This window comes from Mus musculus, chromosome 11, assembly GCF_000001635.26.
Source record: "Mus musculus strain C57BL/6J chromosome 11, GRCm38.p6 C57BL/6J".
NCBI lineage: Eukaryota > Metazoa > Chordata > Mammalia > Rodentia > Muridae > Mus > Mus musculus.
In genome coordinates, this window is record NC_000077.6 from 107,605,847 (window position 1) to 107,621,038 (window position 15,192).

Consider the following 15,192-nt stretch of genomic DNA (forward strand, 5'->3'; position numbering starts at 1 on the left):
GAAGTTTGTTTTCAGAGTAGTGTTTAAACTGATGAGAAAGGGAAGGGGCACTTTGACCGCTGTAAGTGCGGTGGTGACATCACACTGAGCTAGTTGGGAAATCTGGTTTTCTCCTATCTCTTTGGCTCTGGGTAGAGGTCTTAACAACTCTCCTTGATGGGCAGCCTTTAGAGAGTGGAGTAGTGTACCTTCCTTAGGAGCTGAGGACTAGAAGTAAGAGGTGCGTATTACTCATAGCGGGCATTCAGAAGAGCAGTTTTCAGGCTGGTGAGATGGCTCAGCAGGTAAAGGCACTGCCTCCACGCAGATTGGGGAGGGGCACACAGTGCCATGGGACACTTGTGGAGGGCAGTTTTCAAGAGTCTGTTTCCTTCTACCTTGTGATCCCAGGGCTCACACTCAGACTGTCAGGCTTGGTGGAAGTGGCTTGATCACTGAGCCATCCTGCCAGCCCGGACTCTACTATGATAATCTTATCCTTTTTCATTATTATTATTGTTATTGTTGTTATTAGTGTGTGTGTATGTATGTGTGTATATGTATGTGCTCACGTGCCATGGGTATGAGAGTGCTCTTCAGAGGCCTAAAGAGGACATTGCTTGGAGCTGGTCACAGGCCCCTGAGAGCTGTCCAGTGTGGTATCGGAACTGAACCTGGGCTTTTTGGAAGATGTTTCTTAACTGCTGAATCATCTTTCCAACCTCCTCCTCTTTCTCCTCTTCTTCCTCCTCCCCTCCTCCTCTTCTTCTTTCTTTTTTTTTTTTCCTGAGACAAATTCTTACTATGTAGCTCTGGCTGTCCTAGAACTCTCTCATAAAGATCTCCCTACTCTGCTTCGTGTGTGCTAGATTTAAAGGTGTGCACCACTACACCCAGCTTAGTTTTCTTATCTTAAACTTGGTATCATTGACGATGGTCCTTCTCCTTTGTTCCAGTGTCTTTTACTGTATAGATGTATTTGTTTCCATATGATGTGAGTTTTAGCAGGATTCTTGAGTAACAAAAGCAGACAGTCATAGCATAATACTTGTTTCCTTTTTCAGTGGCTTTTAAATTTTTTCAAACTTCTTTTTCTTTTTGTGTCTGAATCTTTTGCCTGAATGCCTATCTGTCACATGCATGACTGATGCCCACAGAGGCCAGGAGAGGGTATTGGATTCTCTAGGACTGGAGTTACAACTGGTTATGAGCTGTCATGTGGATGCTGGAAGAGGAGTTAATGCTTCTAACTGCTCCTTTGCAGCCCCTTAAAGATATATTCAGTGTTTTACACTCTTAGTACAGAGTTCTTATCAGCAAAGGCTTTGAGGCAAGGGCTTGGTGGAAGTTGAGCTAGCATTCGTTCTCTACACTCCTTGTAGCCGCAAGAAGTGATGCAGCCGGACTGTGTCTTCTCTCATGTCTTGGAATGCTTGTGTGGACAGCATCCAGAAACACAGGAGCAAGACAAGCAGTCGCCTTGCTGAGCTGGTGTCAGGGTCATAGCCTGGTCCTTTTTACTTCATGGTCAGCCTAAACTGGTATGAAGACCACCTCTTACTGGCTTGCTCTCAGCATTGTTTTCTAAGTTCCCACAAAACAGCCCATGAGGTCTGAGCACTCAGTGGCTTTTCCAGCCCAAAAGTTCCAAAATCCCTTTACAATCCTCCTCAGAACATGGTCAAGTCTATCACAGCAACACCCCTACTCCTGGTACAATTTCTATCTGAGCTCGCTCTTGCTGTGTTAAACACCTTGACCAAAAGCAACCTGGGGAGGAAAGAATTTATTTCTTTTAAACTTCCAGTCCACAACTCATTATTGAAGTTAGTCATGGTAGAAATTCAAACAGGGCAGGAACCTGGAGACAGGAGCTGATGGAGAGACCATGGAGGAATGCTTACTGTTGTGATCTCTATGGCTTACTCAGTCTGCTTTCTTATAGAAACCAGGACTACCAATCCAGCTCGGGCAGAGGGGTACCACCCATAATGGGCTGAGCCCTCCCACCCCAGTACCTAATTAAGAAAATGTACTACAGACACGCAAAGTCATGGAGGCATTTTTCTCACTGAGAATCCCTCTTCCCAAATGACTCTAGCTTGCATCAAGGTGACATAAACTAGCCAGCATAACTGCTAAGCAAGTTTTATATGCAAAGCATGCTGACAGTGTCCACGCTCCTTATAAAGTTAAACATTTGGCCCTATTGGGCCATCTGTTCTGCTGTGCTTAGCCGACATTGTGCCGACCTCGTGTGGTAAGGAATGCCGCCCGCTCTCCTTCAGTCCTACTGGGCCTCAGCCACCAAAGGCCGTTGCCTTTCACACTTATTGATGATGGTATTTCATTGAATTAGTGTGACTCAGGGAGGCTCACAGTAGAGTTACATGGCAGATGGTATTTTCCCAATTCATTGTTCATTATTGAGCTAAAACCCTTCCTTAGTTAATTTAGCTTTTGAGTGGAATTAAAAGCACAGCTCCATAGATTCCTCTCCCCCACACCATCGTTGTTATGGGCAGCATCCAAAACCTTTTTATTTATGGGCCAAGAGGGAATTAGGGTATATCTTTCCTCTAATAGCTATATGGTGATCTTTAAACTGTTGGAGAAATGTGTGTGACTTAAAGTGTGCTTTCTTTTTAAAATTCAGTTGTTTTCCTGGTTGGTGAGATACTGAGGTTTAGAAAATACACTAAGTATTAAATTGTCTTTGGGTAAACTCGAAGACTAGCAGTCAGAATGTGTGGTAGAAGGCACCCGTGAGGGAAGGAGCAGCTTTCCTTGGGTACTACATACTCACTCCACTCATGGCAAAGTTTGGAATTGGGTTTTGGCTGTCTGGAAGCAGCATAATTAAAATTTGTCTTAGATTTTAGTCTGGAAGCATGATATTTATTTCTTTGCTGCGACTCTAGCACGACATGATAACATCAGCCCAAATTTAGTTCACCTTAGAAGTTATTGGCAATTGGCCAAAGTTGATGGCAAATGAAGGACCTTGTAGTTCTGTGACACTGTATGGCCAGCAAAGCTTTAGAAACAGGGTTTTAAAGTTAGTCACGCAGGTCAGTGTACGCTAATAAAAGCGCGTGGGGAAGCTGCCAGCTGCCTTCACTGTTTGAGTCTGTTTATGTGCATTTAAGGAGTACATTCGGTTTTGTTTTTAGTATTTATTTATTAATTTGTACTTTGACAGTTCCATACTTTTTAATTTTATTTTTTGAGACAGAGTCTCTATGTAGCCCTGAATGGCCTCAAATTTACAGAGATCTGCCTGCTTCTGCCTTCAGATGCTGGGACTAAAGGTGTATGCCATCACACCTGGCACAGTTTTGTGTGCTTAGGTAGTGTTTCTCTGTCTGCGCATGCACGTGCGCGTGCATGTTTCAGCTTTCTATTAGCCTCTTTTATTTATTTATTTATTTATTTATTATATGTAAAGTACACTGTAGCTGTCTTCAGACGCACCAGAAGAGGGCATCGGATCTTGGATCTCATTACCGGTGGTTGTGAGCCACCATGTGGTTGCTGGGATTTGAACTTCCGACCTTCGGAAGAGCAGTCGGGTGCTCTTATCCACTGAGCCATCTCACCAGCCCCTCTATTAGCCTCTTAAATAGAGAAAAGAGGGACCAATGGTTGACATAGCGAGGAAGGCTTGCTGTTGCCTCTGGGTAGCTGCGTGGGAGAGGAAGGGTAGTGGAATGGAAGCCAAGGTGCCAATTGGGAAGTTACTGTGTGCTTGTGTTGATTTGTAATGTGAGTGGCCAAAACTGTAAAACCAGAGACCAAAACTTTGGTCTTTTAAGGAAGAGTGTGGCGTGTGATTTTGAAATTAGGAAGGATTTTATCTCACTTTTAGTTAATAGAGCTGCTTTTAATAAGTTGTGTTTATTGAATGTGTCTGGGCCATCTCTGCTTTTGTTTTTCCTCATTGCCTTTTTGTGCAGTCTCTAGGCCCCATTAAAAGTACTATTTAAATTGGATGCATTTCATATTTCAAAGTGAAGCTTTCCTTTGGATACTATATCCTAGTGGATAGTAGATGTGTGGCTGAAATGTGAGCAGGCTCTTGAAGTCTTTATATCATAGAGGCTAAGGACATTGGCAAGCATCTCTTCTGTCACATTAGCGTTCTGGTTGAGTTGGTTATTTTTGTAAAAAAAGATTTATTTTTAGTACTTTAAAGCTATATGTAGGTTTGCTTGTCTACATGGGAGTGTGTACAAGGGGGAATGGAGGTGTCCTCAGAGACAGTGGCATCGGTTCCCTGGAGCTGGAGTTATAATTGTGAGCTGCTGAGTGTCGGTGCTGGGAACTGAACTCTGGTCTTCTGGAAGAGCAGCAAGAGCTCTTAACTGCTGAGCCAGCTCTGTAGCTCAGAGTTGGTTATTTTTAAGAGTGGCATCTCTTTCATGGTGTAGCTAAGTATAGAAGTATATCTACTTTAACTTCTAGTGGACTTCTCTCTCTCTCTCTCTTTTATTTTAAAGATTTATTTATTTATTTATTTATTATATGTAAGTACACTGTAGCTGTCTTCAGACACTCCGGGAGAGGGCATCAGATCCCATTACAGATGGTTTTGAGCCACCATGTGGTTGGTGGGAATTGAACTCAGGTCCTTTGGAAGAGCAGCCCGTGTTCTTAACCGCTTAGCCATCTCTCTAGCCCCCTAGTGGACTTCTCTTAAATGTATTTACAGCTTCTGCCTACTTTCCACATCTCAGGGTATGCGTTCCATGGGTTTGTAATTCCTCTCAGCCTTCCTTGGAGATTATTGTTACAAGGGTTAATAAGGAATGCCCATAAGTACTATTAATAAGCACTGTTTGCTAATAAGTGCTGTCGGGCTCTCCTAAGTGTTGTGAGTGCTGGCCCATGCCGTTCAGTTCTTGTCTTTCCAGAGTGTGGTTCATTTGAAGATGGTGTAGGTGAGGGAGCATACATGCCATGGTGAGCTGCCTCAGCAGTCCTAAGATTACCTCAGTCTGGGGATCACAGCAGTGGAGCTACAGTGGGAGATGAGCATCCTGAGGAGCACATCTGCTCCCCGTCCTCATGGGGGAGGGGCCTTACCTTCTTTTCCATAAGTGTCACTCAAGACCTTTAAGCACTGTAAGTTAGGTGGTGGCTCATTATACAGTTTAACAAAGGTGGGTGTTTTGTTTTGTTTTGTTTTGTTTTGTTTTGTTTTGTTTTGAGGTAAGAGGACTGGAGCAGGGTTTGGTGGCTCACACATCTTATCCCAGTAGTCAAGAATAATCAAGAAGCTGAGGCAGGGGGATAACTGCAAATTCTAGGCCATAGAGCTATAAAGGAAGACTCTCTCCCTAAAACATCCCCCAGGCCCCCAGTAATTGCCCACCTTCAAAAACAAGAGAAAAGAAAAAAACTGGAGTAAGAGGAATGAAGAGCAGAGGCAGAAGCTGCCTGAGGCTCCTGGGAGAGTCGGCTCTGTGAAGCCTGAGGCTCCTGGGAGAGTCGGCTCTGTGAAGCCTGAGGCTCCTGGGAGAGTCGGCTCTGTGAAGCCTGAGGCTTCTGGGAGAGTCAGGTCTGTGAAGCCTGAGGTTCCTGGGAGAGTCGGCTCTGTGAAGCCTCTCCTCAGGAGCCTCCAGCCGCTCACACACCCCGTCTTCTGGGGGTGCACACTGCAGCTGTCTTCAGGCCCTTGCTTTATGGCCACAGCTTCCCCCTCCTTCCTGGTCATTAAGAGAGTGTTGTGTGAGGTGGCTCATAACCTGGTCCCTGGGCTTGGGAGGTTGGGGCTGAGGAGAGCCGTGAGTTCTGGGCTAGCTTAGCCTACACAGTGAAATTCTCCCCCTCCTCTCCCCCTCCTCTCCCCAAAAAGAAACGAAATAAGAAGGAACATTGTTTGAAAACTTTGTGGTGCCACTTGCTCTAATAATTTCTTAAAACCAAAGTACGAAATATGACATTATCTACATAAAATGTCAAAACATGCCTATGCCATGTTCCTAAAATCTGAATACTTCCAGTCAGAAGTAGAGAAGTTGAGTTTCTGTATAATTTGTGTAGATTTTAACCTAACAACAGTGGTGTTCTTGGAAGACCATTTTAGGTCTGTTGTCCCAGCACCTTAAGGAACACAGGAATAGTCAGTGACTTTTAAATGACATAAGAATGTGTTGCATAGTCTAAATTCACTTAAAGAAAAATATAGCTGGGCAGTGGTGGCACATGCCTTTAATCCCAGCACTTGGGAGGCAGAGGCAGATGGATTTCTGAGTTTGAGGCCAGCCTGGTCTACAAAGTGAGTTCCAGGACAGGCAGAGCTACACAGAGAAACCAGTTTCTGTCTCAGAAAACAAACAAAAAACAAACAAACAAAAACAAAAAAAAAGGAATAAAAAAGAAAAATATAATGTAATTATGAAATGTAAATTTCCAACCTTATAATAGAAGTTTAACATCCTTCTGCCCTTCTACAAAATATTTTTCTTTCTTAGTACAGGGACTTATTTTATAGCTCTGACTGCCCTGGATCTTGCTCTTATCTACCAGGCTGGCCTTGAACTCACACATTTGCCTGTCTCCTAAATGCTGAGATTAAAGATGTGTGCCACCATGCCTAAATGCCTAACCCAGTGAAGAGCATTTCTTTACTTAAATCTTTCTGTCTCTGTCTCTTTTCTCTCTGTCTCTCTGTCGTGTTGTAGTCCCGTGTTGTCCCCCCCCCCCCCCCCCCCATACACTTATGGATGTCGGAAGAGGGTGTCTGGAGCTGGAGTTATGCTCTGGAAGTCATCCTCTGGTCCTCTGAGCAGAGGCAATAAGTTGCTGCCTCCTCTTAGTTGCTGAGCCATCTCTCCAGCCCCCAGAGTAGTCTGAAGTGTAAGCTAATGGGCATCTTCACGGTTGTGATCATTGTACTTATGCTTCCATTTGAGAAAGAGCAACACTCTTAGAAAAATGCTTTCACAAGGATCAAATGTTAGAAATTAAGATGTTAGGATATTTGCTACTGTTGTGAATTTCTTTGTGAGTGACAGGGCGCTTATGTGCCTATGTGGCATCTAGAGATTGCAGCGTCAGAGCTTGGGGTGTAGTTCAGTGGTAGATATGTTGGGCTCTGGGTTTCATCTCCAGCATCACCAAATAAGAAACACACACCAAAGCACTAAGTGGATGAGAAGTTGCAGTCATGCCTGTCCGAATTCAGACATAGCTTGGTGTGACTTTTCCTGAGCTCTGTCTGAAGTAGGGAAGCCTTTCCGCTTATACTAAAACTGAATCTTGGCTTAATGAGTCCGTTAAATACCTTTTCACCTTTTGGCCAATTCTCGCTTTTCTATTGAGGGTAAGCTCTACCCAGAAAGTCTCAGGTAGGGCCGCGTGAGCTCACTGCGGCTTTCTTTCATCCCTGCTAGTTCATGTTACATCTCTTTAAGTTCCTGATTTTGATATCGAACTCTGTGTAACGTGCAGTTTTGCACAGTTTAACATGGACTTTTCAGAAGTGACATTTAAATGGCTTCCAGTCACATGTTCCCAGAGACAATGGTGTTGTACGTTTGATCTTCTAACAGGTTGGTGTGGGTGGCAAAGTGATGTCCACACAAGCAAAGCCCAGAACTCTGCAGACTTTCGTTCTTCTCTGTGTTTTTGGGGCAGGTCCTGGTAGAGTGCGGAGGAAAGGGACTGTTTGTTCTGCCTCCCGTAGAACAGTCTGTCACACAGGATTATCAGTTCTTCCTCCTGCACATCACATTGCTCTTGACTGAAGAGTTAAGTTCTGAATGTTTCCCCAAATAACTCCCTGTGGTATGACCTAACCTAATGTATAAAAAGGTGTTCTTAAATGGGTTCCTAATAATGTATTTTGTTAAGAAAGTCAAAATATGTCTGGCATGGGGAAAGCACTGTCAGTGAGTTTGGTGCTGTTTATTTCTAAGGGTTTTATCTCTAGTATAAGAAGCTGTTACAGAAGTGAGCACTTGCACATCTGAGAGTTTGATGTCATGTTCCTTCATGAATGTGTTCCATGTTTTTGTGTAGATCTTGAATACCTGATGCATGCAAAGCGGCAGCTGGTAACCACAGCCAAGCGCTGGGACTCTTCTTCTAAGACTATTGTAGATTTTGAACCTAATGAAACTACTGATTTGGAGAAGAGCCTTTTGATCAGATACCAAATTCCTCTGTCTGCTGACCAGCTGTTTACACAGTCCGTCTTAGACAAATCATTGACCAAGACTAACTATCAGGCACGGCTGCACGACCTGCTTTATATTGAGGAGATAGCCCAGTATAAAGAAGTCAGCAGGTATGTTCTCTGAGCACCTCTTCCCTCCGCTCTGCTTTGCTGTCCCCACCCCTCCTCCCTCTCCACCTGCGGCCCCTCCCCTCTTTCCACCTGTGTCCCCTGTCCACTCCTTTCCTTTCTTTCCCCTTTACAGTGTTGATTTTAACTTTACAATGGACATGCTTGAGTGAGGATGGGTGTTAAATAACTGTTTTTCACTAGCTGTGTTTTTCATTTAGCTAATTACCTAATTTAGAAACAGGGTCTTATGTGACATCATGGCTAGCCTAGAACTTACTATGCAGGCCTTGAACTCTCATGAGTCTTTCTGCCTCTGCCTCTTGAATGTTACGGGTACAGACATGGGCCAGCACCAGCGCCTTGGTGCTCTGGATTCTATCTTTAACAGAAGTGCAAGTAAGACTTATGTTTAGTGTGTATGTGTTTAGTGTGTGTGTGTGTGTATTGTATGTTTGTCATAGAACCTTACTGAGCGTCTGCTCTGGGGTCAGCTCTGCTCACTTTGGGAGTATAAAACTGGTCCCTGCTCTTGAGAAGTTTTACAGTGAGTACGGGCCATGCTATGGTATACACCTAACGGGTATTTGTGGAGTCAAAGGACAAAAATGGAAGGGCAAGCCACATCTTCTGAAAGTTTTTTGAAGAGTGAGATGGTTTAGATAGAGGAAAATCATTTGATGATGACATGTCATTATGTCCACCTTCTTATGCTTTAGTCACAGGCACACACCAAGAGCTGAAACCTAAGACTGTCAGTTTAAGAGAAGTAGTCTGAAATGAAAGTGGGAGCGAGTGAAACGATTAACAAGGCCATTGTTATTTGAAAGTACTTTTCTTCTGTTTATGTAAAATAGGATGAATCTTCAAAATTGAACCTCAGTGAGATGAGATTACATTTTTATATCAACTTTTCCTTTTAACTATAGTCTAGCCAATACATTTTTTTCTTCAAACTGACTTATTAATAACGATTCAGAAACTCTTATCCTAAAGGAAAGGCAAACCTCAAAAGTGCATTGTGCTGCTCTGCAGGTCTGATGGGGTGGAAGCTGTCAGAGCATCTACTCATGTTCAGTATGCAAAGGGAGTGTAATGTATTTTCATTATGCTGGGACTGTGTCTTGGCCCTTTTGGGCTGTGCGCTTCTCTCTCTCTCTCTGGAGTCTGACTGTAGAGCCTAGGCTGGTCTTGAACTTGTCAGCCTTACTTGTCAGCCTTTCGCCCTTTCCTCTTGAGTATTATATATATTACAGGTATGTGCTGGCCCATTTATACAAGTCTTTGTTTTGAAGATTTTATTTAGTGTGTGTCTGTGTGAGTGTGGACTCATAAGCGCCCAAGTGCTCCTCTCCTCCCACGCTGGTTTTGAGGCAGGGCTTCTCCTGTTTTGCTGCCATACTGTATGTGAGTGCTCCTGGTCAACTCTCCTGTCTCTGGCCCTCACTGAGACCACAGGCGTTGGCTACTGCATCCAGTCTCTTGAGTGGCTTGTGGGGATTAAACTCAGCTCAGGCACCTAGCACTTTTACCTGCTGAGCTGTCTCCTCCCATTTGTGTCACTCTTAAAAGGCTTGAATTTATTGTGCCTGTAGTCTGAGCTGAAGAAATCATATTTTATTAACACATGAATATGCATGTGTGTTGTTCCCATTATCATACTTTTTTCTTAGGAAAAATGCCACGTGAGTATTGGAATGAGTAGAAGTGACCAGATGCCTGGCGTGATGACACACACTGTTAATCTCAGCGTTTGGCCACTTGAGCTGCAGAGGGAGACGGAGCTTAGTGAAGCCCAGGACAGCCAGGGCTCAGTAGCAAGATCCTATTTCAAAATTTAAAAAAAGCACAACTTACCAGACACTTGGGCCTAGTGCTACACACCTTTTTTTTTTTTTTTTTTTTTTTTTTTAATTTATTTATTTATTATATGTAAGTACACTGTAGCTGTCTTCAGACGCACCAGAAGAGGGCATCAGATCTCATTACGGGTGGTTGTGAGCCACCATGTGGTTGCTGGGATTTGAACTCCTGACCTTTGGAAGAGCAGTCGGGTGCTCTTACCCACTGAGCCATCTCACCAGCCCGTGCTACACACCTTTAATCTTAGCACAAAGGAAACAAAACCAAGAGGATCATGGGTTCAAGGCCAGCCAGCAGTTTTTGAGCTAGAGCTCAGCCACACTGTGAGACTTGTTTATAAAGCTTCGGTGTGCAGGAGCTAAGGACAGTGCGCTTGGGCTCCTTGAATTTTGAGAGGCTCTCAGGATTTTCAAGGTTTATTTCTCCCTTAAAAGGAAAACAACTTTAGCCATATGTTGATAAGCATTCAGTGATTCTACCTTGGAGGAATTCCATCCAGTTCTGAGAGATGCAGTTTTTACAGAAATAGGATTTAGGGCTGGAGAGATGGTTCTGAGGCGCTGCCTTCTGTTCCCAGCACCCACATCAAGTGGCTCACAACTGCCCTTAACTCCAGCTACAGGGATCCCACACTTTGGCCTCTGGGAGCCCCTGACACACACATTTCTATCCCCCATACACACAGAATTTTAAAAGTAATAAGTATAAATCTTAAAATCAAAGAAAGAGCCATTAGCTGAAGCTCAGCTTTACATGAGCTTGTGCCGTGCAAGCCTAACTGGCCTGGCTACTCAGTCCACCGGCCCGTGGGCCTACAGTGGATGTGAGGCTGTGTGTCACCCTCTGTGGGTTACCTTGCTTCTCCCTCTGCTGCAGTAGACCAGGCCTTCTCTTGTTACTGGCCTGATTCTTGTTCATGTAGTCGGAAAAAATCTCATGAAACCAAACTTACTGTATAGCTCTGGCATTTGAAAATTGAAATATCACTTCAGAGATAATGAGCTAACAAATGCTGGCATTGGCCCTCCGTGTTTCTTAGGAGCTAGACCAGTGCTTTTACAGTAGTTGGAAATTTTGTTGGCTGTTATTGTGCCTCCTGGGAAGGCTGAGATTACATAGACTCCAGGATTGATCCAGAATGTGGTGTGCAACAGTGGAAAGGATTGTCTCTGTTCATTTAGCACCCTAAATGCTTTGTATTTAAAGTGTTTGAATTTCAAAGTGCTGTTCTTTAAAGGATTCATCTTATTTTGAATTCTGTGTCTGTCTTTTTGTGCATGTGCAAGTATTTGCATGTAAGTGCAGGTGCCCAAGAAGGCCAGAGGAGAGGGGCAGAGCCTCTGGAGTGGGGCTTCATTAGAGTTATCCAGGTTAAAGAGGCCGAGTGGCCAGCGACTTAACCATTAGTAGGAACACACAGTGCCTCCAGAATCAGGGCTTTGTGACAGTATTGTAGAGGAATAGCAGTTGGTGAGAGAGGAACCTTCAGTGTAACTCAGCTTTTAGCATGGACACACGGAATGGTGGAGCCTTTTTTTTTTTTTTTTTTTTTTTTTGGTTTTTCGAGACAGGGTTTCTCTGTTGTAGTCCTGCTATCCTGGAACTCATTCTGTAGACCAGGCTGGCTTCGAACTCAGAAATCCGCCTGTCACACACATGGGAGGGGTCAGGGGTTATTTGGTGCTACATGTCTGGGCATGGAGAATGCAGGAACAAAGGCATCCATTAGGGAGTAAGATGAGGGCACACTGGGCTTTGAGAAGGTGTCCGAGTTTGGATGGAAATGGAGGAATAGAGGACAGACGGCAGAAAGCCTCTGGACGTTTGCAGAGGAGGGAGTTTAAAGAGGAGGGTTGCTGCAAATACAAGGGAGGTGATTTGAAGCTTGGACATCACTGTTAGCTATAGAGAGCTCCTGTCAGTCAGCAGTGTATTAGAGGTAGTGCTGTCTCCCAACCCTGAGCCAGTTTTAATTACCCCAGGTCCTTCTCAGTGTATGGAAGGCAGCTCTATTTAAAGAAAGAAGCTTTATCTAAAGAATCATTCAAGACACAAGATTCTAACTATCCTGGACTAGCTTTGTAGACCAGACTGGCCTTGAGCTCACAGAGATCCTCCTGCCTTTGCTTTCCCAGTGCTGGGATCAAAGGGATGTACTGCCCTGACCCCCAAGCCCCTGCTGTGAACGTTTTAACTGTGTAAGCTAGTCTCGATTCTCTGTGATGCCTTCAGATGCATAGTCTCTCATAGTCCCATGCACGTGTGGGTGCATGAGGGTCCCGATGGCTGTCTACTAAAATAGGCTTGGTCCCCCCCTCCCCCCATCATTCCTGCACTAGAGTCAGTTCCTTATACTAACTAGCAAACTTGTATTTCGGTTGTTATTTGTTAGCATTACTGAAAGGGAATGTTACGTCTGGATTCTTTGGGAAAGACTTACCTCGCAGGCACTGACCTGAAAGTCCGCTCTAGCTTTAGTTCAGTGTCTTTCCTCCTAGGTTAGGCGCTATTAAAGTCTTAAGTATCTCAACTATGTTGTAAGTGGTTCTCCTATTAATGTATTCCACTTTATTACTTATAAAGTAGTCACCCATAGTTTACTCAGACTTACAAGAATTATTTATTTGTGCTTGTGCATGTGTGTGTATGAGAGGCAGGGCTTACATACAGGGGTGAGAGGAGTCAGTTTGCATCTTCTACCACGTGGCTACTAGAATGGAACTCAGGATATCAGGCTTGGCACAAGGCACTTTTACTCACTGAGCCCTATCAGGGGCCCCATGCAGTCTTTTAAAAATGCATACCTTCAACGCAACTAATGCTTATGTAACTTGTCTTCAGCTTGGGTTAAAGGCAGAAAGATATCATCTATAGAGTTGCTAACTTGTACAGTGTGGAATTGATAGAGTTTCATATTCCTTATGTTTATATTTGAATTTCTTTGTTGTGTTTTTCTAGTTCTTACAGTTTTGATACTCAAATTAGTTTTCTGCTTTTGATTTAGGTTCAACCTTAAAGTGCAATTGCAGATTTTAGCAAGCTTCATGCTCACTGGAGTTTCTGGGGGTGCAAAGTATGCTCAGAATGGACAACTTTTTGGTCGTTTCAAGCTTACTGAAACCCTCTCGGAAGACACTTTGGCTGGACGGCTGGTGATGACCAGGGTCAATGCTGTTTATTTATTACCAGTCCCTAAAGAGAAGCTCGTTCAGTCCCAGGGAACCAAAGAGAAGGTTTATGAAGCTACTATTGAAGAAAAAACAAAAGACTATGTATTTTTAAGGATATCCAGGGAATGCTGTGAAGAGCTTAGTCTGCGGCCTGACTGTGACATCCAGGTATGTTTGCAGGCAGTGCCTTCCTTCTCCCAGGAGTGTGTCACCTATGCCAGCGGTCGCCCTGGACCAGAATGCATGTGACTTTGAAGTCTCATCCTGGCTGGTTGGAACTACAGCTTCAGTCACCTTTTGAGTTTAAGGAACGTGTAGTCTGTTCCAGTCTTGTAGAAGCTCTAGACTTCGACATCAGCAATGGAAGAGCAGATGTTTTGGAAACTGCAGCATCCAGAGCCATGAGATGAGCATGCGCTCACTTCCCTTCTCTTTGCATGAATGGTGTTGGAAGCCTATGCTCAGTCTGCCATATTTAACTGGAAAGCTAGCCCAGCTTTTTAAAATAGGAAACTTAGGGACCATTATTCATAGTCAGTCTGTACAGTGTTATAAGGTTGATTATCATTCATCATGCGATATTACACACTTGTTTCGATGCTATCAAATGTATTTTCTATGGGCATGGTGGATCCAGATACCCTTTATCTGGTGTTTGTAAGATTTTAGTTCTTAGTATGTAAAATGAGGTTAATGATAGATAGCATGTATACTGTTAGTATGATCACACAAGGTCATCCATGGCAGCTGCTTATTACAGTGCCTAATACATGCAGCCAGTGTTTTCCGCACTAATTGCTCATACTAATTCCATAGTTTGAAAGAAAGTCTAAACTTGTCCTGCAGAAGGTTGTCTCCATGAAGTATTTAGTGGTACTCCTGATATCCATGTTGGTGCAAAAGTCTTTTGTAAAAATGTCCATTTTGTATTTCAGGTTGAGCTTCAGTTTCAGTTGAACCGATTACCCCTCTGTGAAATGCATTATGCACTAGACAGGATTAAGGACAATGCTGTTTTGTTTCCAGACATCAGTATGACTCCTACCATACCTTGGAGTCCCAACAGGTATGAAAAGAGATTTCTTAGAAAAAGAAGACTGTTAATATTAAATTGAATGCCTATATCAGTTGACACATACTTCATTGATTTATTGATTGCTGGTCTCCCCTCCACCCTTTAAGACAAGGTCTCATACAGTAACCTGGCTGGACTGGATCTTATTATATAGCTTAAGCTAACCTGGAACTTGTGGCAATCCTTCTGCCTTAGCCTCTCTAATACTGGGGTACAAGCCAGTATCCTGAGCTCAAGCCTATGTCTGTCAGGACATGAATGAAATGTTTGGCCTTTAGATTACAAATTACTTCTGTGGCTTCTCTCATTGGTTACAGTTTAATAGAACACTGAGCAGCTTTGGGATATTCCCAGACTGACTTGCATGTGACGACCATGACCTTTTACAGTGGGTCACATATATATTACGGAGCTCTGGGATGTAGGTGATACTGTGATCTCACAAACTGGAGGGAGTGGATAGACTTTTCTTCGGAAACTGCTGACAAGTTAGGAGGTGCGCAGCTACTGCTCTGTTTACCTCTCTCACCTCCAAGCGCAGTTAAGGCTGGTCTGTCCCAAGAACATGTAGCTGTGTGAATGTTCTGTTCATCTTTGTCACTGGCTACTGTCCCACTAACCTCTGCCTTCCTAGCTCACTTGATGTTAATCTAAGTGGCTTTCCACAACACAGAGGAGGTTGTGTGGCCAGGCAGGGTAGTGGCCCTGTCTTGCTGGCTGAGGTCCTGGTGTCTTTACTGATGGATCTCCAGGATGCCCTGCGTGTTGACAAGTGAAGAGTAAACACAGAGGCCCGGGCGCTTCCTTCCCTGTTG

At 43.9% G+C, this 15,192-nt stretch overlaps 1 protein-coding gene across 6 annotated transcripts in view; it reads left to right on the forward strand.

The window, feature by feature from the left end:
- Positions 1–15,192, forward strand: part of Helz (helicase with zinc finger domain) — a 146,864-nt gene that overhangs the window by 58,884 nt on the left and 72,788 nt on the right. For all 6 annotated transcript variants that reach the window (XM_006534505.4, XM_006534506.4, XM_006534504.1 and 3 more), the window contains 3 exons: positions 8,005–8,272; positions 13,137–13,470; positions 14,238–14,368. In XM_006534505.4, the coding sequence (XP_006534568.1) occupies positions 8,005–8,272; positions 13,137–13,470; positions 14,238–14,368 (733 nt within the window). The remainder of the gene's footprint in view (positions 1–8,004; positions 8,273–13,136; positions 13,471–14,237; positions 14,369–15,192) is intronic.